This window comes from Fringilla coelebs (assembly GCF_963513975.1).
Source record: "Fringilla coelebs genome assembly, chromosome: 1".
In the NCBI taxonomy this organism is placed as follows: Eukaryota; Metazoa; Chordata; class Aves; order Passeriformes; family Fringillidae; genus Fringilla; species Fringilla coelebs.
The window spans coordinates 17,374,053-17,397,289 of NC_140028.1; the positions used below are offsets into that span (position 1 = coordinate 17,374,053).

Below are 23,237 nucleotides of genomic sequence, written 5' to 3' on the forward strand. Positions count from 1 at the left end.
CATTAAACATTACTTGAGATTCTACAAGACTATACTGCACTGGAAATTAACTTAATCCACTGTTCCTTGTTGAAGAAAGCTTTCTTTCAGGAAGCTATTTCTTGCAGTATTAGCAGAAAAATGAAGAATTAAGAATAACAATTGTCTGCAATTAAGCTATCTTAAATTCAGAATTTACTAATGCATCTGTTAAACAAGGATTTAAAATTTCCTATAATTTAAGATTAATTTTAATCTGGTTATTTTTAGTTTTATTTATTAAATATGGATATATTAATCATACTTATTTGGTTAGTTATTTGGTATCTGAATATGCTATGGAATATTTTGACATTTACATGCCACAGGCCTTGATAATAAATAATTCATGATGTGTAGCTATACCCTGACATTTAAAAATGAAATCATTATATAGAATTAGATTTTGGGTTATAAAATTGGAAATCTGACTCTTCAAATCTCCTTTAATATTCTCTCTAGGGCTTTGACAATTGAAATAGGAGCACAGAATTTTTCATTTATGCTTGTTCACTTTCCTGCTCATCTAAAATGGACTTGAATTTAGTCAGATAGGGCAGAAACAGAAATATGTCTAATTTCCTGCTAATTGCATTTGTTTAGAAAAATATAGAAAAAATAAAGAGAAATAATTTTGCAAACTGATAATATTTTGGGTTATGGATAACAGCCAATATTGTGATAGAGCTATCAGATGTGAACCCATTCTACAACATAAAACAATGTAGGATTTTGACCTTCTGCCACATCTCAGCTTCGATTAAAAAAAAAAAAAATCACACTTTTCTTACACTTGGCTAAAATGATTTAAATTTAGTAAAAGAATTTTAAGCAACACATGATTTTAGCACTTGAGAAAGCTATATGGAATTTTTGAAAACTCTGTGCACTACAGTTCCTTAAGGAAAAACTGAATATAATTGATATTTATGATTAATCGTTAAATTGAGAGCAAACATTGTTTCTAAAGTTAGGTTTCCCCTGAATATAGAAGTGCATTTCATAATCAGCTGTATAAAATCTGATTTTTGTAAATTCAGAAAAACATCTAGTTTTGTTTAAAGATTTCAAGAAACAGAAACTGAATATACAAAGTTGTTTGGCTTTGGTGGTAAAAGTTGATGGACTGTTAAAAAAATTTACATGGACATAATTTGATAGTGTGTTTAATTGCATTTTATATATTCATATAAACTTTATGTATTAACATCAAAAGCACTGCTAAATTTTCTGCTGTTTCTTTATTTAAAAGAAAGAGGCACTTTCCTCTTGAAATGTACTTCTTAAACTGTATCTAATTGTGTTTCTCTGCTAATTTTCTGCTACACAGATTCTAATCTCTTTGATTTTCTCCTTACAAGACATATTTTACTGATTACACATCCTTTGGAAAACTTTGAAAATAGGTGTAGGTTCTCAGGTTTTTTTGGGTTTTTTTTAGGAATTGCCATTAGGTGTTCTCCCATTTTGTACTTTTTAATACATAATATTTTTTCTTTATGAGTTTCTCTTATAGAAAATATTAAATAACCCATCATGCTACAGCACTTGATGGTGGATTTAGCACTGCCAGCACCAAAAATATCAGACAAACTTCCTTGTCATCTTAGAATCAATAACTATGGATAGATCCGTAACCAATTATAATAAATACTATTTCTTGTCTACTTTGATATCCTTAACCCATGGTGACAGATATTTATATCTCTCTCTCTTCCAGGAATCACACAAAAATGTAATAACTTCCCAAAAATATTTATGAGAATATCTAAAATTATTTTATTATACTAGAATTGCTGGCAATTATTTTTCTAATCTTTATCTCAATCTACCACATCTTCAAAAAGTGACCAGACTGCCCATGTTCTCATTCTTCTCTTTTGGAGACTAAACACCCCCCTAGTATTTCAAAACTTTGTGCTAATATAGGTGTTTTTTGTTTTAAATGGCAAAAACTTGATGTGACATTCTTATTGAAACTCCACTGGTCTTAAATGGAACAGAAATGTCACCTTCTATGTCTACATTAAAGCCTAGCTTACATATATCTGTCTCTAAACAACAATGTTTTATTGAAACTCAAAATCTATCTTTGATCTTTTAAATTCTTCTGCAACAGTTGCTAGCTGCCTTTGATCTTGCATTTCTACAATTGCTAATACTTTTTCTAAGTTGCCACTTAGAATTTCTCTGTTTGGGGGGGGGCGGTTTGGTTTGGTTTTTCATTTTTTTTACTTTTACATCTATTAGCCTCAGTTTCTGTCTCAATTTTACATCAGTTTTGATTGCATAGTTAAATTATGTTCTGAAGACTGAAGAGACTACAGTTTGGAAGTCTACATTCATCATTATGTTTTCTTCTTTCACACTGCTTTCCAGTATTATGATGTTGCACTGTCTCTCTCTCTCTGTATTTTTTAGTGTCTTTTTATTTCTAATGTATTTTTGCTTTTCCAAGTCACAACTAAAACATACTTTTTTAATCAGATTGTCATTTACATATTTATTGTATTTTAAAAGCAGCTTTAGGTTCTTTATCAGCTTCACATTTACAGACTGATATCCACAATAAATATATCTGTAATTTAGAACTTTAGAACAAATGTCTACCATTTTTATATGTGACAATGTCCTTTGCGTTAAAATAATTTTGTATCTATAAGGTGGTATATCAGTCACTGTATTTTTTTTCTCTTTACTTATAATCACTACAAGAAATCATTGCAACTGAAAATCTCGTAATTGGACCACAAAGGATAAATAGAATGATATTTTATTACATAAGACTAGGAAAAAGAGCATCCAATGATTTAATATATGTGGAAGTCTGGGCTAGTATATAGCTTGTAGGACCTGGATTTTTGCTGGTTTGAAAATACCAGGGGGTTTTCACTACTGCTGAGCAATTATTTACAAAGAATCAAAGCCTTTGGTGCTCCTCAAAGCACCAGTGAACAGCCTGGAGGGGCACAAGAAGCTGGGAGGCAGCACAGCTGGGACAGCTGATCCCAAATGACCAAAGGGACATTCCGTACCTTAGGGCATCAAGTTCAGCAATAATACAGGGGGAAGGCTGGCCTGGGGTCACTGATGAGTAACTAGCAAGGTGTTGGTTGCTTGATGGTGAGCAAGTGTTTTCATTGGCAATACTTGTCTTTTGTGGGTTACATTCATCTTTTATTTTCCTTTTCTTTACAATTTCCAGTTATACCCTTTCAATTCTCTCTCTCTCCCCCCAAGGGAAGATGAGCAAGCAGGACTGTGTGGTATTTATTTTCCAGCTGGGGTAAACCACAATAATATATTAAATTTTATAAACATAAATCATGTCAATAAGTAATTTTTTTTCTGATCCTATTCATTTAAATGAATTGAATACTAGGCCTCTTAGACTGGATTTTGATACAATGACCCATTAGATAAAAAGTCAGTATCCCATCACCAGTTCTTCAAGGAATTTTTCCCTTCTTTTCCAGACTGCCTGCACATTGTTCTTATTTTTTGATTGTATTTGTAGCTACATAATCAAATTTATCTGTGTGATATAAATCCATATTGTGCTATTCATTTTTAAGCAGTGTTCCCCATTGATTCCGTTGAGAACTGCTGCTTAAAAATGGATGGTGCAACATGACACTTAAATCTGCAAATACAATTAAACTATATTAGATCTTAGCTGTAGGAGCTAGAAAGTAGGTGATCTGAAAGCAAGAGTAGGAGTTTAAAACTTCAAGCTGCATAAAAAAAAGGCTTGATAGCAAAAATAATAATTTTTAAAGGTAATTACGAGATTTGAAATTGATCTTCATGCTTAGGTAGTCCATTCTTCACTTTTTTCTTACTCAGCTTTCACCTTGTGCATTCTTCCTTTTGGTTAAACTGCAAAGGCCTGATGAAAAACATATGAGCAATAAGCACATGACTGGGACTTTTAACACTGAATTGTTTAGCTGCAGGCACAGAAAATGTGACTTTATAGCAGTAGTTAGGCATAGATTATGAGAACCTATTGTTCTGCTGGGTGATTTTCCCTCTGTGGTTTTCAACTACATTTCTTTTACAACTACTGAAATTTGAGAAAAGATGTCATTCTGATGGTAATGCATTTTATATTGCATTCTCTATTTACTAATACAGCGCCATAATGAGGTAGAATGTAGTTCTTTGACAAAGGTAAATGAATACTAATGATCAAGGTGGGTAATCTTCCAGATAAAATGTTTGCCAATTTACATACAGAATGGGTGATACTCTATTGTTTTTGTGATAGGGTTTGTCAAGGGCTACAGGGGAGGCGGTTTTACAAGGCAAGTTACCATTAGGTTCAGCACACACAGGAATTTTTTGCCATTATTTCTAAAAATGTTTCAAGGAAATAGTGAGCGATGTATCAACGCACTGATCTTTATCACATTCTTAACATAGTCAAGTCCCTTGCTCTCATTGCTGACCCTGGAAAGTAGGACAACGACAGCATGCTGCATAAAATTTTGGTGAATAAACTAGAATAAGCTAGATCATAAATAAATACATAAAGAAATACAGTATTCAAACATTATTCAAAAATAATGAAATACTGTCGGAGAATTACATTACAAAATATCAGTTGACTCCTGAAGGGTTTTTGGTTTTGCTGGTTGGTTGGTTGGGTTATTTTATTCTGCTTTACATGGATGTTTTACATTCCCAGGGGAATGGTTTTCATTATTTGTTCTATTTTTTGTTTGTTTTAACAATTTATATTTGTGGGTGTGATGGGTTTGCTAGACTTTTGTTATAGGTAGAGTTTTCAATGCAGAGCATAATAATTAGACGAGTTGATTTTCACAACTTATTAGTCTTTGACTTTCTATTCATAAGGAAACTAAACAAATCCTTGCACTATAAAACTGAATCCAAGACAATAAAACCTACTTAGCTGAATAAAACATTAATGAAAGTCAATGGATAGCATGGTAGTAGTGGAAATTTTACATCTATCCAAACAACTTGATGCTAGCTGTTTTCTGGAGGCAAAAATATATGTTTGCATCAACTTAATGTTTTCAATTCACTGTAGCTATGATTTCATGTCCATCTTTAATTACCCTGACTAAACATTAATGCTCAAAAATCAATGTTAGGTCAGGGTAAAATCTCTTCTTCTTGAAACTTTTTTGGCATTTTAAATTAAACATTTCCCAAACTGCAAGGAAGGAAATACAGTCAGTGAGCTCTCTAAGCTTACTAAAATGCTAAGCAAATCTCTTCTTCCTCCCTGACACATTCAGAAATGTCTTGAAGGACTGTCCAGCTGCTATAAGAGTTAAATAATTCACTACCTAATGATTTAAAAAATTTAACATTTTCTCAGCTTGTAAAGGTCAACTGGATGCTTTCATCTTGAACCAACTTCCCTTTCTACTAGTTGTTTTTGAGACCCAGGAATGTGAATTCTTGTGAAGATAAGAGTCATTACAGAAGCAGCTGGAAAATAAGGGACATAATAAGGGGAAAAGTAAACTCAGAAAGGGCTGAGTGAAAAAATTCCAGAATGGGAAGACCAAGGAAAGAAATTCCAGGAAAGAAATACTTAACACAGGTTTTAAGTTCTTACTGCCGACTGTACGTTGCATATGCCAGAGTGACAAATAGTTCATGTCTAACTCCAGTTTGTATTGAGTACATTGCAGCAAAGGCTGCAGACAACTCTTGTTGAAAGACCTTGTACCTAAAAGATCCTCACTGGAAATCCTGCTTCAGAAGAGTAGTGCATCTCTTCTCCCCTTGTGTGAACAGATATATGCCAGCTTCTCTTGTGTGAGCGTATATATGCCCATTTAAATCCAGTGCAGATGTATGTTTCATGGAATTCAGCATGTGGGAAAAATGTTTAGATGCTTCATACAAAGTATCATATAAACATTTTAATTATCAGCTGTAAAAGAAAATGGTATTATCTCCACCTTTTAGAGACTTGGAAGTTATTTTAACCATAGTTCAGTATTAATGAGAAGTCTCAGATTTTTGAAGATACTAGACTTTTTTTTTTCTTAATTTGCAAAAAATTGTTGGGTTTAATGACTTCTAGATATCTATAAGCACTTTTCAATAAATATATTGACTTTTTCAATAAAATTAATGATTTTTTTTGTATCAGCTTTCATAATACTATCTTGCAAGTATCATGACATATTTTGTCTATTGTATACAGGTAAATATATTTTGCTCTGATTTAAGCATACTAGTGTAAGAACCTTTTTTTTACAAATAAGGTAATACTATTACTAATTGCATAACTTGTAAGAATAGAAAAGAAATAGAGTATATAAAAATTTTTATTTTTCTTTATAAGTAAATGTCCACAATATGCTGAGGACTGTATTTAGCTCTTAATTTTTCAGGGTTTTGTTTTTAAGTACTGCTTTTGTGTACAAAGACTTCAAGTTTCATTAAGGGTGAAATTATGTTCCTTTTTGCGTCAATGCCATTGACTTTAGTGGAATTGTAGTTTTACTCTAAATTTGCACATTATTTCTGCTGATTAGAAAGGTGTAATAATGATGTGAGTGCTAGAGTGGGACAGTAGTATTGATGATTGTAGCTTAATTGTTCAACTCACAAACAGTAAAGAGGGAAATGGAGTTAGGGATAATTTTTTTTTACAATCTTATTTCTCTTATTTTAATGCTTTTGTTGCTTATATTCTTCCATATTCACTTCTGTTTAATCCAAAATCTGGAATAGAAAATCTTGAGTACTTACAACCTGGTAAGCAGATGTGGTTTTGGCACAAATATTTGCCACATTTAAATAGTGAAGGTTTCTTACTTTGTGTTTTTCCAGTAACTCATGGCAAATAATTATCTGCAAATGAGGCCCAGCCAAGACACTTACTGCTTCTTGGAAAAAGTCCCAGTAGTTCTATTATCTAAATATGTTTTCACAAAAGATCATGAATTCTAATATTTCACATGATGGTAGATTGAGGGAAGGCACTGAGATTACTCTTTTAGCCACAGAGGGCAATATCCCATGCACATGTGGAAGTCAGTGTCTACTCCCTGTGTCAGGGCGTGTGCCCAGCCGCTGTCCTGAGCCTCACCAAGAGCTCATCCTGGTCTGGGTGCTGATGGATTTGCTTAGCTCCAGTATATCTGGAGCATGTGTGTGCATGTGCCACATCTGCCACATGATACACACGTGCACAAACAAAAGTCAAGACCCTTCTGTTGACATATTTCAAATAACACGACTTTCACAACAATCAGTTAAATAATTTCCAAGCTGTGTATTCAAACTGGAGCAATAGGTGCCATCTGCTCTTGTTTCAGGTACACAGCCTGCCAAACTCTGAAGTTGCACCATACTGAAAGGAATCCATGCTAATGCAAATTGCATAAACCTGTTCTCAATGTGTTGGGGCCTTAAGTTGTTACATTTTAAAGATGCGTTCTTGTTTGGTGGTATACTCCACCAAACATTTTGTGTGAATTACTAAAAGTAGTGTTAAAATGTGTAATTTGTAGCTACACTAATAAATATCTTAAATTTAGTATGACAAGTACAAGATAAAGTCTTCTGCAATAGTAGTAAGAAAACCATCTTTTTCTTATTTACTGTAATTCATGAAGTAATAATAATTTGAGAGAATACCACAAAAAACCCCAGCTGTGTTTAGCAAATTACACATTTATACTTAATTTATAAATTCAAGTCTTAACAGGAAATAAATTTGTTAAATAGACAAGTTAACACTGAACTCATTAAAAATGCTTTAGAGGCCAAAAGAGAAAAATTATTCTAAAGAGATGCCATAGTCTTGAAAATAGATTAGGGTTAAATCTAAATTAAAGCCCTAAATTACAAAGTCTCTATGACAAGCAGGTAATAGACATAGGAGACCACTAAGATTGAATAATGTTTCATATGTAAGCACCTGTGCATCTGATGAAAAAAAAAAAAAAGAAGAAATAACACTGTTTCTTGCTTGACATTTTTGAATAATGTCAAATACTAAATTTTGTTATAAACCTTAGCAAAATTCATTGTTGTGGTAAAAAGCATTTGTATCTATCTTCCCTTTGATCAAGTATTATGGCTGTGGTAGCATAAACATGATGTTTCTGTGATAAAGAAAAGTATGTGCTCATAACTTTTTATATATAGAGTTATAAATAATTGAGATATAAGTAAGTGGTACATCATGTTCTGTCAAGAAAACCTGACTCTCTTATATCAGTAGTTGTAGACATTATTTTGCATGATGAGTGTATTGGCATAAGCAAGAATTTACTAGTGTGCAGAAGGGCTGTATAATCTATGCTCTTAACATAATATAAAACCTCATAGGAATGAATAATAGTTTTGTTTGCTGTAAATAATAGCATACTGCATATAAACCACATCATTACTTTTATTAAGAAGGTTTATAAATTTTAAAGAAAAAAATAATTGATCTGGAAATCTGCAGAATGACATCAATTCTCATTTGACATATGAGCAAATTGCACATACTCAGTGTCACAGGATGTACAAATTTAATCCCGTGTAGAAGTGTAATAAAATTTCCTGCAATATCATATACCAACATACAACAAACACACCTGCCGGGGGACTCTGCGGCACTCTGCTTTGTAACATAATTTAAACTGATTTTTTAATGATATTAAATTTTTATAACCAGTTATCTTCGCTTTCTAGCACCCTGTGGAAGCCGATCAACAGGTTCTGAAGGGACTGTACTATCACCAAACTACCCCAAGAATTATAGTGTTGGTCACAACTGTATTTACTCTATCACTGTTCCAAAGGAATTTGGTAAGTAGCTCTGGTCTTATTAATATCTTTCTGTTGCTTGGATACTTTCAACAATTCTGGATGATTTCTAGGGTTGCTTTTACATAAAATTATTAATGTGAATAAGCTGTTTAAACTGATACTTCTATTAACACTTTTATCATTTTACAGTGCATTATTTTCTCAAAACACTTCTGCTAGCCTTTATCTTTTGAAATTTGTGTTCAGTATTTTTGTCTCACTGTGATAACTAGCATGTAACTTAGAATACTACTGTGATGCTAACCAAATATATTAGTGGTACCACTTTGGGTTTCTTTTCACCCAGGGTCATGTGCCTACTCTCTAGAAAGTGAAGCATAGCTCCAGTAAGTCCATGTAAGCAGGGGAAGCAATGTTTATCTTAAATATTTGGTAGAGTTGCTCTTTTAACCCTTTCTTCTCTGCATCATGAGGCAATGGCATAGTCTTTATTGACAAATGAAATTAGAGCAGCAGGTTTCTGCTTGAGTTTTGTAGATTCTCTGATCCTCCATCAAAACTCCACTTCCATACTAACATTTTTTTCCGTTGATTAAACAAATATTTTAATGGTGTATTCTGTCCCATACAAAGACAGTTTACCTCCCTGGATTTATGAATTATTCTATCTCACTTTATTACTAAATGTCTGTGATACCAGCTGATGGGCTTTTTTGTTCACTTTGACTTCTTGGTAAGTGGCATGCCACATATTGAGTACCATTTAAGCTTTAAATATCCATGCTGTGGATTTTTGCTTGGATAATCAGGACTTCATTATGACCCCCAGCTCACATATCGGTTTATCAAATAATAGGTGCCTGGGGATGGGGATGGGTATTTCTTAACCTTTCTTCATGTTGATTCTGCAAACATCTTAGCCAAATTAAAGACAATGCTTCAGCTGCTGTGTGTCCATCTGCCATACTCATGATATCTGAACTCCCTTAATATCCAATTAGCTTGTTCTGGTGTATTGTGTAGAGGTGCATAGACTACTATGCACTACTACAAAATAAATTGGTTTTTAAAAGTATTGTCTCCTAATTCATGCTGATTTCTCCTTATTCCAAAAATATTAAGAAAAAATTAAACCTATGTGGAATTCTTGGCTTATTTCTAAATGTTGTAAGCATGGATTTTTGACACAGCTAATCATTTTTAGATAAACTGTAAAGTTTATATCCTCCCATTTTCATCAAATCTGAAGTTACTAATTTAATATCATAATTGTGGTGCTTAGTTTTTGAAACAGATGTCAACAAGTAAAGCCTTAAAATTACTACAATAATGGATTCAAAATGTGTAGTTTTGTGATTTCCAGAAATAAACGAGATTTCCCAAAACAGCACATGGAAATGCGGGAAAAATCCCACTGCTTTGCATAGTAATTTGGAATAATTTGAGAAATACTGGTTTTCTTACACACTAAGCATGATAGTAACAGTATTAAGGAATTCTGTTTAACTGTTTCACAGTGGTTAGATAAAAAAATGCTGATGCAAATAAAAAGGTCTAAATATGCTTAACCTTAGCATAAAAAGATTCACTGACAGATTGTGGAATATAGGTATTATATAATACCTAAACTGTTTGTCTGTCCTACTTTGGGATAGACCTTTACTTTTTTCTTGTATTTAAATAGTGCATTTTGACAATTCAGGTACCTGTAGAATATAACGTGCATGATATTTCATCCACTTTTGTGAATGCAGAAAACAAAGATCTGTTGAAAGACGAAGGTAAAAAAGATATCTGGTAGTAACCACTCAAAATGAGGATGACATGACACATTGAAACAAGTGCCAAAACAGATATTTCTGTTTTATCTGTTTTTTTCCCAATGATACTCATCCGGAATAGGAAGCAGAATTCCTCACACCCAGAAGCTCACATTTTAAAATCTGAATCTTTCTTTGAATTCTACACCAGCGTGCAATTCTTTTGTGAGTTATTAATATAGATTTTTTTCCCTGACCTGGGCTCTTTCTGTAATCTGTCTTTACTGAAATTATAAAACAATAAAAACAATTAAGAAAGGCAAAGTAATTTTGACAATTGATTTAACTGAAGTTTTTTACATTCACTGTAATTATTTGTCTCAGTCTGAAGTTTTACAGTGTGAGTAACGAATGTGTTTTAGGTTATAGATTTTCCTTCTTACTCATCAAAATATATTTAAGTTTCAGAGAAGAATAGTCTTTGCAATGGTCTTTCAGATCAATTTTAGTAAGCAAAATCCTTGTTCCCGTAACTCTGCTGTCTTGGGTCCTGATAGAAGATATTGCATTAAGAGTCTTCACTTGCAATTGTCGGTATGTAGGGATCACTCACAGACAAATGGTCACCAAAAAATCTGGCCTTTGTGGAAAAAGACACCAGATTTCATATTTAATTCATTTGGATATATGCATCACATCATGTAGATTTGACAGAGATTGTTCACAACATAAAAGAGTCAAAATAATCTTTTTGGGAATGAAGGGGTGTGGGAAACCAGGACTCCTGTGTGACTAACCAATTTGATTGAGCAGAAGCCATTTGCTGTTTACATTATGCCCTTATTTATAGATTCTACAACTGCTGCACACACTGATCTCACCTTGCTTGGTTGGTGCCGCTATCCTGTCCATGCATTCTGCACACACTCTTCAGAGTATGGGATTGGTTACAGTCCAGGTGCCTCACAGCTCTCTGTCAAGTTCTTTCAGCCTTAATATTCTGTTTCTCAGCCTCTTCTTTCTTATTTTAGAACAGTTTATGTCTTTGTAACCTTGACGCATTCCAGAGGGCTCTGCTAAGAGGAACTACAAGCGGTATGGTTGGCGCACAATGTAGTCTAAGTTGTTCAGATACATTGCTACAAAGGGGTACTCCAGCCAACCTGCTGACATATGATAATTTAATTTTCCTAAAGAAAACAGCAACAAATCTTTCATCTTCTCTGTGGCTCCAACTTTCAGTGTGAAATACAGCAATCAAATATTTGCTGAATGGAAACTCTTCAAGAACTTGTTTTGGCATCCAATACAGTATATGAGAACTTAAACCAAAGAACAGTTAGAGAAAAAAAAAAAAAGTGAAAACCTGGTAAATAGAGACAAAACCCACAAACAATGTAATAACATATTCAGTGTGTAGATGGGAACTCATTGGCCTGGATTAGTTTTTGATGGACTGAAAAGAAAACCTATTTCATCTGCAGCTTCTCGGGTTCTCAAGTCAAAAATTCTGTGGAAAAGTCATTTCAATGTGGACTTTTTCCCAGTGTTTCATTATTCTGTCATGCAGAATCATAGTTGCAATATTTCATACCATGACAGGTTTAAGCTACAAGATAAATGATTCACAAAAGCACACAGTATGCCACAGGCAAAATCTTCTGTAAACATGGAAGACTCAGCTTCTTATCTGACACTCTCCCACTGATATTTTAAAGTGGTGTAATGATTGTTAATTGTTCAATCCTGAAATACAGCTTTGGTTGCAATTAAAATGCAGATGTTTGAGATTTTATTTATTTTCCCTGATGGACATGACCTAATTTGTATGCTCTGCTCTGTATAATGGTGTTATCTATACTATACTTCTTTTTAAATTAATATTTTTAACAGTAAAATAGATTTTATATCAGCTGGCGTCAACAAATGGCTTTTTATTGTTAGAGCAAAAAGATGGATTGAACATACATGGTAAGGTATGTAAGTGTGGCTTTGAGCTATGCTATTACAAAATAAATATATTTTCTCAGTTGCCATCAAAAATTATGAAATTTAAAGCAGAACTATCTTTTCCTACCTGGAAGCTAAAACAATAATTGAGAAAATGTCTAGTTTCCATGGAAACATTTGCTTTACATCTACAGAAAAATATAATTAAAAAATGCAAGGATTTTATTGATAAGAATGGTATTTTGGGACAAGACTTAAAATTATGGCAATGAAGGTAGATCCAGTTTGCTTACTGTAAACAGAGAAATTTAATTCCACTATTCTCTTCAATTTCTGAATAACTGGCTTATATTCACAGCCACATTTATGCCATTTTCAGCTTTTGCTTATGTCTTGTCTTGAATTTTTGGAGATAGACCTGAATTATTCCATATTAGCAACACAGGAAAGAAAGAAGTAGAACCAAACAGCTGAACTTTGGTATTATTATTATTAATAATGTCCTTGAAAGAATATTTTTTTTACCAATTACTGGAAGGTAAACCTACAGATTTTATTCTGCCAGTGAAAATACACATTGATAAAACAATGGTGTCAACATATGTTTTCTGTCAGACATCTCACTGCATCTACAACTGTTAGACCCCTTAACAACCGTGTCACAGTAAAGTTATTTCAGTAGTTTGATTTGATGACAAACTCAGGATACAATTGGAAAGAAAAAGATAGGCAAGGAGAGATCATAAGGAACAGAATGTGCCAAATGACAACCTCACAAGAAGAGGGAATAAGAACCAAAATTGTACTTACGATAATACTTATCTGAATTACAGTCAAACATCTGTACATCTACAGATGTAGATCTACAGTAAAAACATTTTTGTAACTTGAATCCATCATCACTGCTGTGGATATCTTAATATAATTTAAGAAATGTGGCAGATGCATATAGACTGACATTTTTAATACGTGGAGGGTTTAACTCTCCATCTTGAGAAAAAATGGATGGAAATGACTAGCATCAATATAGCTAGCATCAATATTTTTAAACATAAACAATTCAATTATAAGCAATTATTGAATTAAGCAATACTTTGCTGAAAGGGAGATAGAAATGAAAGAATATTATCTAAAATATCAAAATGCTGCCATAGGCAGGAATCTGATTCTGCTCCTACCCTCTTTTTATACAAGCAAACACTTCAAAGCTGTGAGACTGCACCATTCAAACAATGATTACTTGTCAACAAGATGGAGTGAAGCCACAAAGAGTGTTCCAAAAGCTTGAGTGTCCAACTGTATAAAGGTTCAAGACACTAATTTCAGAAGAGAGAGACAGTGATCCAGCTTGTACCCTATATTTTCTAAAAAGCAAGTCAGCTCACCTGTCCTTCCCAAAAAGAAAATTACTTCAAATCAAAATTACTTCCAAGAAAAGGGACCATTTCTTTATTTATGTTTTTTTTAATGCAACCATGAAACTATTTTTTAAAGAAAAAAAATCTATATTTTTGTATTTGTTCACAAAATTTTTGCATAAAAACATTTTAAAATGACTATAACAGCACTTTATATAAAAAAAAATATTTAAAAACATGCATCACTTAATCCAGAAATTTTATGAAATCAAGTTTAGTCGAGTAATTCAGTTTTCTGGTTTGTTTTCTCAGCTTTCTAAAGTATAGAGTGATCATCATGGAATACTGAGGGTGTACATAGAAATATTTATTGTGAACAATAGGAAGAAAGTACCTTCTGTAGAAGTAATACGAATAGTTGATAGAAAATTCACACCTCATCCTTTTTTCTTGATATTCTTTTAACTCTGCTGCCATGTTGTTATTTCTCTTACCACCATCCTGATACTGCAATATTTTCAAAGGATCTTGTACTAGTTAGATTAGAACGATTCTTAGTAAATTCTTGAATCTAAACTGCAAGAGCTCAGCTTTAAAAATTTTATGGCAGTCCTTTTCTTTAATTTTCTGCAGTCAGCTAATTAAGCTTCATTCAAAAGTACATTAGCAGGAGGTTTTATCTATGATAGACTTTAGAAACCCTGGCCAGAACTGAGAGATCATTGTGCAAAGGATATCAGGCAGACACAGAACTACTTTTCATCCCAGAGATAATAGGCTTAATAAAGGTAATGTTTTTATGTAATATTTAATTACAATTGCTGAAGTAATTGTTTTTAATGAATGAATGAAAATGAGTGTTTCAGTATGGAAACATTCACAACATTGGTGTAATTTCCCCTTTATGTTAATTTAGCTCATTGCCAGAATATTGTTTGAATTTGAAAATTCTCTGAGTGGAATTAACATGATAGGTATATATCTTTTCATTTGACTCTTTTTCAAATTTAATTTTGAGAGTTAATGAAGAGCACTGAAGAGGGTTAAGCATGGAGTCAGGTTGCTTAGGGCCAGAAAAATATGTATATTGTGTGCATGGTGCTTGAAACAAATTAATGCACCCTCCTACCACAATAGAAATTGAATATTCTCCATGTTCATTCAAGGTGCATTGAATGACTGAGTATGAATTTATTTTCCACTATTATTTTGATTTAATATGATAAATGGACAATTTTTCTGAAATTTACAATGCATAAAATTAACCATACAAAGGCATGGTTCATTTCTTCCTTAAAGTTAGAAGATTGTATAGCTATATAATGAATACAATAAAAATTGGTAGAATCTGACTCATTGTATTCTGCACAATTTAGCAAGAAAAGAATGTAGTGTTGTTGAGCCAGAAATAAAAAGCTTAGAAGTCTGTCTTCTGCATACTAAATGGACATGAAAATTTTAATGATTAAAAAAGTCTTCATCCATAAATGTAGATTCTGGACTTTTGGACTTAGATACAGTGACAGGATTTGTGTTTTAATCTCTATAATCCAAGTGGGGATAAAATAAATCTGTGAATGTCTTGAAGTGCTCCCCTTATACACTGCAGATTTAGGCTTGCAGGCAAAGCAGATAGTGTGTACACATGTAATTGAATCCTATGCTGCAATACATTTCCTCTTGTTTTAGTTGTACACCGAATTAAACAGATATCTAATCTAAGCCACTCAGATCCTTGCTCTAATCAACAAAGATACATATTCCCACGGTGTGATTCAACCCATCTAAAACATCTATCTGCAATTTTTGAAAGAACATAATTTATTTGTAATTTAAAAGAAACAGCACAGCCTTATTTTATCATATTTGTTCATTTAACCCTACGAAGGGTTAAATGAACTAGAGAATATTGCATATGTGATCTCCATCTATCCTGCAGTCACACTGCACACACAGAACTTCATGATTTTATCTTATGCATATGTGGTAAAGTTGGCAATTTCTGATACCTTTCAGTGAGCAATCATTTAGTGCCTTGGGATTGGTTGATTCAAATTCAAGCTATTCTTAGTGACTCCTCACTCTCAAATGTTTTAAGTCTAATGGTGGAGGTGAACAAAATGTCTAATAATGTCTTATTATTAAGTGTATATTTGACAACAATATCTCTCCTTCTTAGAGTGTTGTTGGACACAAGAAGAATTTCAGGTGCTGGACCGCATTATGTTAGTTTTTCTACAGGTACAGGAAGTCATGCCCTCTAGCCTGTCTTCAGAAGGAATACCTAATGGATTTATGTTTCTACCTGAAAAACAAAAATGAAAGGCAGGATTGATTATATGCTGAAAATAATTTTAGTTGAGGTTTTGGGGGGGACTTTAGTGAGTATTAAGTATTCTCTTCTCCAGAATATACAATACATGTATCTAAAAGTGTCATTTGAAATATGAATATTTTCATAATTTGATAGTTCATAAAAATAGTTATAATACAGGAATTTAAGCTAAATATACAAACTGTGAAATTATTTATTCTTTAATGTAAGAATTTATACCTTTTAAGAATATTTTGCTACTTTTAACAAGGTGGTGCCTAATATTTTTACTTTTTATTGTATTTCAAACACAGAACAATAATACTGACTACTTTTATTTAAATAGGAATAGTCCACTGGCAAAATATTGTCTATCAAACATATCTGATAGATAGTGATAATTTCAAGTATACATGGATTACCCTGCTACAGGTTTTTCATAGAATAGCTGAAGCTTGCAGATTAAATTTTTTTTGAAGTAGATAGGTGAGCATTAGTTGTATAACTATTAACTTCTGGTTTGCTCTTCTAATTCAAGGACAAGTCTGTGTCATTGAGATGCTAGCAATATAAATTACAGAAGTACCAGAAGGTCATTTTGTTTCACTTTCCACTTAACTATGAATCTCCTAGGTTCTGAGAGAAAGAACTAGATGGCTTTATGTACTCAAACTCACAGCTGGGGAGTACTTCATTCATTGGTTCAGTGCTTAAAATGCTTGCCAAGTGAGCAGATGCCAATAAAAAAGTCACCATAGGGTGACATTTAAAGGACCTCAAACTATTCAACGTATTTTTGAAATGAAATTTAAAGAATTTAGTTGCTTCATTTGATCTGAAGTCACCTTTTTCAGTGCTGGTTTTAGATTTTTTTCAATAAAAATGATTAGTTTTGGCTCAAATATTAATGATGTGTTTGAATATAATAATGACCAATTAAATACAGACGACAAAATAGCTTAAGCTTTTGAGTTTGACTATAAACATATAGCACCAATAGAGCTGCCTTTTTAATGCCTTAAACCCAAAGTCGAATTAGACCACATCTGTGGTCTTCAAGGAAATTCACTGTTCCCCAATAAGCAAAATAATTTGACTGTAATGTGATTGAATTGATGAAAGATTTCTAAAGACTTTTTCTAGTTTGGTTTTTTTAAAATTTTCTAAGCAGTATGACTCCAGCTGCTCCAAATATTTAATCATCAATTCTTGTTCACAGAAAAGGCTGTTAATAAAATAGCTGAAATTAGTCTGGGTTTCTGGTTATTCCAAATATTGGATGAAAGACTACATTACGATCATTTCTTAGAGCTTTTCAAGACGTTACTGTCCCAAGGAGGGAACTGAATGGTGACATATATTCTGAACAATTCTGTTTTCTATTTGGTTTGCTTCTTAGGACAAGATTTCAGTACTTTGGAAAGACAATAGCAAAATCTTGAATCTCTATTTTTTATAAATTTATATTAATAATGAAGGCATCATTTTTAGTGTTAATCTCTACATGAGTAGAAAAGCTGCTCTCAGTCTTCAAGCCTGGACAGTTGTAGGGACCAGGCCTTTCTTCCTCTTGGGGCTTGTGGTTTTTGGTTTCAGCAGTTTGGGTTTTTGCTATGTTTCTCCCCCTCCATTGCATTTTCCTATTTTGTAGCTCCAAAAATCAGTAGGAAAATCATTCTAATAGAACAACTGCAGAAATGTCTCCTCCCTGATACATTTCTCACTTGTTGGCAGTAAGAGACAGAGAGACCTAGAAAGAGATACCATGAAAAGTTAGTGTGACCATGGCCAAGTTTCCATCCTGAAATATTCTTATATATTTCAGGGAAGGTGCTCGTTAGGATCAGACTAGGATCAAGGAACTGCAAAAATTTCTTTTACAAAACTTCTTCTGCGGTTCACTTTTAGGCCCGTTTACATACTTGTAATCCATATTTCTGACTTTTTGTCTTCATTATATTCCTTTGGATATAAGCCAATTGTCTCTCAAGTAAGATTACCTGTATTGACTCAAATATTTGTGTTCACCAGTGTGTACACAGATACAAACTTCAAAGATACTGGATTCTCTCAGTGATTTCTATTTAATTTCCTTTGTTTAGAAAACAAATAAAATGGTCTTTTCAGTCCCTACTATATTTTGCTTTGTGTTTCTTCAATATATACTCCTGACTGAAGAACTGGCTGATTATTCCACTTGCTTAGAAAGAGAATCTCTGAACAATCTGTTTTACTGAAAAAAGGGGAGGGCGGTGTTAGCCACTTGCTGTTTGTATCCAGTAGTTTATTTATAGTACTTTTAAAAGAAATTTTCTAGTTGAATTTTAGATAGAGATGAATTGTATCTTCTCTGATAGCATGAGTAAATTTCAGGAAAATGTGAATAAATTCTCTGAGGGGGAAAAAACAAATTTGGAAGTTGGTAGTTGCACATATTTTGAGGAAAAAAGAATCCCATCTCTTTATAAGAGTTTACAACTTGAATTGTATTTTGGGAAGTCAGTAAAGACTGTCAAAATATGGCTATTTGGTGAGACAAAATTACTTTGAGTTGTGACTTAGTGAAGATGTTGAATTTCTGGTTTTAGAGGCCATCATAGAAACAATTGAAGGATGACAGTCCTACTGTTTCTGAGAGGTAGCACCTAGGGCATGTCAGTAAGGCAGGAAACTGGAGGAGGGTGATATAATTTGATAATTACAAGGGATGAATAGCAAAAGAAGGAATGGGAAGAGTAGGAAAAGTAGTGTGTATGCATACACACACACACACACACACACACACACATATATATATATATATACACACACATGTATGGATACATATACATGTACATATACCTATATTTTATGAAAGATTAAAGCCTCCCTGAAACCAACCCTTGGCTAATGGGACTTGCCCAGCTCAAACTGGTTAAATGAGAGTTGCATGAGAAGAAAAAGGCAAACAAACTCTAGGGTGAGAGCATGCAAGAGCACTGGTCTGATAAAGCACCTGTACCACATCTGTCTAGGTTTTGTAAATGTTTGGGATGATGTCAGAGAAATGTGGTTCTCTTGTTGTGACTATCACACCTCAAGTTCCACTCTAACAGTGAATGTATTAAATGTAACTTAGGATGGAATACTTTGCTTTTTGCTTCAATACTTGAGGCCTGGAGAGACCTGTCATTTTAAAATACATGTAATGGTAAACACCCACTTGCACCTTTGAGAAATTATAATAGACAATCAGAAATAGGCTTCTAAAAAGCCTGTGTTTTTTAAGGTTCTCATTATTGAATCACCAAGTCAAACTTTTGTTTCTCCAAGCCATCTGTTCTTCCTGTTCTCATCCTCCTTTCTCCCATTTCCTTTTTCTATAAAGGACTGTAGATCCTGAAATGACAAGCTGATTGTTATGCAAGATTTGCTTTCTCCAAAAACAAAAAAGTTTCTCATTTAGGTCTTGAAACCCTCCCTAGGTTTTGACTTCACATTTCAGTTATAGACTCAGGCAGAATGGCAACACATCTGTTGCCAGACTGGCAACTGATAAGTGTTTCTTTTTACTAAAAGGATCATATTGATGAAGTTCTGTTTCTCATATTTACTACCATCAAATGGCTGGAACATTTTCACTTTCACAGGTTTCCTTTATATAATTTTGATGATGTTGACTATGAAGGATTATTTCAATATTTGCTCTCTTTCTTTTTGTTTTTTGTTTTGTTTTTTTTTTGTGTTCCACTGGGAGTTCTTTTGGGTTTGCCTACAAATGAAAAGAGAAATAATTACTCAAATGTTAATTTCATACATATGATTCAGTAAACTGAAGTGATAATTTGTTTCAGATGAATGAAGTTATTAATCGTCTGATCTAAAAATTAGCATTTACTAGTAGGATGATAAAAGATAATTATTTTATATAGATAGCTGTTGTACTTTTAATTAGTAACTCTAAATTAGCTGAGAGGTGACTGAAGAAACAGAGCTTTTTCAAAGTGACTTTGCCATTAATTTAAAACCCTTATTACATAAATAATAATATGGTTGGAATTAAACCTCCTCTCTTAATAAAGTTCTATTTTATTTTGGCATCATAGTGTTCTATTATTGTATTATTCCTATTATTACTATTGTTACTCCAGAGTTTAAATTGTTTATTCCTTCTACTATGTATATTACTTAAGAGGTTAGTCCCCCTGTATTCCCTCCATAAGCATTAGACAGAGACTTAAAAACAAGTTTATCAAAGGACAACCAGCCTTCAAATTTGGACACCTTGCTTAAATACCTCATTAGCCTATTTCATGGTCCCTTGCTATATTTTTTTTATAATTTTCTTATATTAAAAAGTCAGTTCTTCACAGAACTATAATTGAAAAAATACAATTAATTTGAACTTCCCATAATTTGTGTTTCTATAGATAATAGTTTTATGAATTTTTTTTTATTGCCATCGCAAGAGTCATCAATAAAACCAGTTTTTCTAAATCTGTTGTCTCTTTGGGTATTCCTTCTGTTATATACAGGGTACTGTTAAGATCTAAGAAAAACAACAAAAAGTTGCAGGTGTTTCTTTTCTCCTTCAGTTCAGAGACTGTAAAAGAAAAATTAGCAATAAACAAAATTCATATGTTTACTTCCACCAGTTTTTTTCTTTTCAGAAAATCTTAGACAGTCAGGTGCTATGAAAGTGTGATTGTGGTTTGTTTTCTCAAAGCATGTTAGCAATTGTGTAAGAACACAATGAAGCAGGATTGGAAAAGGCTGCCCATGTGCAAGATTACCAAGATCTTAACATTTCCGTGGTACAGAACACTTTTATAGTAGCAGGGCGATGGCCTCCTCCTTACTGTCTGCATTGTCTAACCTCTTCTACTCATTTTTCTCAATAAAGTGGACCAATGAAGTGAAGGATCATGCAACATGCACAGCTGGTCTCAGAATGTTATTATCTGAGTACTACCTTCTTCACGATAAAGTACATGTCACTGGCTGTTAGCCGTACAGTCTTGGATTATTTTCCTGTTCACACACTATTTTGTAAGAGACTAAAGAAAAACCTCTTTAGGTTACAATTAGTGGGCCCAAGTGAAAAGCATTCCACCTAATTGTCCCATCCATTTCAGAGAATCCTGAGTACTTGCACATCATAACAGTGTTTTATGAAGAAGAAGAAAAATAATAGAGATGTGAGCACAATTTTATCTCCCTTGCTATTCCCCTCAGAGTAGATTTGAAGCCAGAAGTTTAAACTGTACAAAACAGTTAATTTTAAATAAACAGCTAGGTCTGCTGTTTGACTACTGCTTGGTAAAATAATCTCAGAAAACATAGCCTGTGAAAAATAGATGTGAAACATAATTCTCACATTCTTCTGCTTTTATTTAGGTTTATAGCATTAATCACTGATGGATCTGTTAGGCATTATCATAGATTTAAAATGTGTTGTGTTATATACCACAAAAATACCCAATTAAAAAACATTACTAGTGACCAAAACCTACTTTAGTTTTTAAGACTAAATATAGAACTGACATAATGTAGGAAAATGTCTACACACCTTCATTAAAGCATTTCAGTAGAATGCTTTGAAACTAGTGTACTTTTATATCAAACAATATATTGCCTTATTTATTAGTAGGCTTTCTCCATGCAGCTTTTATTCAAATTAAATTTCTAATTCTCACTCTAGTCAGTGCTCCAGGTCTGTTAACTAACTCTCAGTCTATTAAATAAAAAATAATTACTGCCTAGAGCCAGCTGTATTTTTTTGTCAAACTGCTCTACTTCAGCTGCATTATCACTTCAACATTCTTTCCGTAGTTTAGAAATGACATTGGAAACATAGGAGAGGTATATTTTTCATGCAAGACATTGAGAATTACATTCTTTCAAAAAAAAAAAAAAAAAAAAAGAAAAGAAAAAGGAAAATAGTAGGTCAAGCAAATTTCACAGTGCCGTGATTTGGGAAATTTAGTCAAATTTAGTTCTCCCACTAAAACCATACTGCCACCTGCTACCCCATCCCCTTTCCCTCCTGTGGGTGGCTGGAGATAAGAACTGGAAGCTCAAAAGATCATAGTTTGGGATAAGAACAATTTACTGTAAACAGCAATGAGATAAAAATAAGATCAGTAACAGAAACAGTATTAATGACAAAGGGCGTAAGAAAAGAAACAATTCGCATGGAAAAGAAGCCAGATGATAACAGACAGTACCAGATGGCTCTCTCTACCAGGCTTGCAGGATCTGAAGGAACCCCTTCTCACAGAGCCTTCCTTCCCCCCAACCCCTGACAACCATGGGAGGTGGCAAAGAAAAACCTCCTGTCCTGGCCATGCCCCTCCTGGCTACTGCAAAATGTGACCCTGTCCTGGCTGAAACTAGAACACCCAGGAATAAAGGCCTTTTTTCTTTTAAAGTGTGGTGTTACATTTCCTTTCACTCAGCAAAAATACTGGCCCAAAAAAAAATCTGTATTTTGGTAGGTAAGGTAAAATGAGATAAATTCAACATCTCAGATATAAAATAATAAATCTGAACATTATTAAAAGAGTTAAAATTATAAGATACCTTTTTTTTCTTTGTCTCCACAGTGAAAAAAACAGAGCAGGAGATCGTTCTCTTTTTTAATGCCTTTATTAAAAGTGATCAGCTCAGGTGGGGAGAACCGACGGCCCCACAGCCATCGCCACTGCTGTTCCCAGGAGTGGCCCAGAAGAGAAGGGAAGTGCTGCTTTGCTCATTAGTAGGGGAAGCTGGGAGTTCTATCCTCACCAGAGCACTAGGAATACCCCTTCTTCACTCTTTTGATTTGACCTTCAGGGTCCTGCCTCTAGCTGATGTCCTCTGTGGCTAGGGCGAGGGGCAAAAAGGGTCTCAGCATCTCCCAGGCTCTGGATTCTGTTCCCCATGTCCAGAAATCACTTTGATCTCTTAATTCTGTGTTGGCTCGTTGTTTTAGGGGGTTTTTTGGTAGGTTTGGTGGGGGGTGCTTTCCCGTGTCATGCTGGCTCTGAGGTCATTTGCAAGCCAACTCCGATGTCCCCTCCTTTCACTGTTCGAGGGGAGCCATCCACCTGGCAGCAG

General features: G+C 33.5%; 1 protein-coding gene across 3 annotated transcripts in view; it reads left to right on the forward strand.

The window, feature by feature from the left end:
- Window positions 1-23,237, forward strand: part of CSMD3 (CUB and Sushi multiple domains 3) — a gene marked incomplete at both ends in the record, with an annotated part of 576,542 nt that overhangs the window by 432,762 nt on the left and 120,543 nt on the right. For all 3 annotated transcript variants that reach the window (XM_084217912.1, XM_084217913.1, XM_084217914.1), the window contains one exon: window positions 8,701-8,817. In XM_084217912.1, coding sequence (XP_084074038.1) covers window positions 8,701-8,817 — 117 coding nt within the window. The remainder of the gene's footprint in view (window positions 1-8,700; window positions 8,818-23,237) is intronic.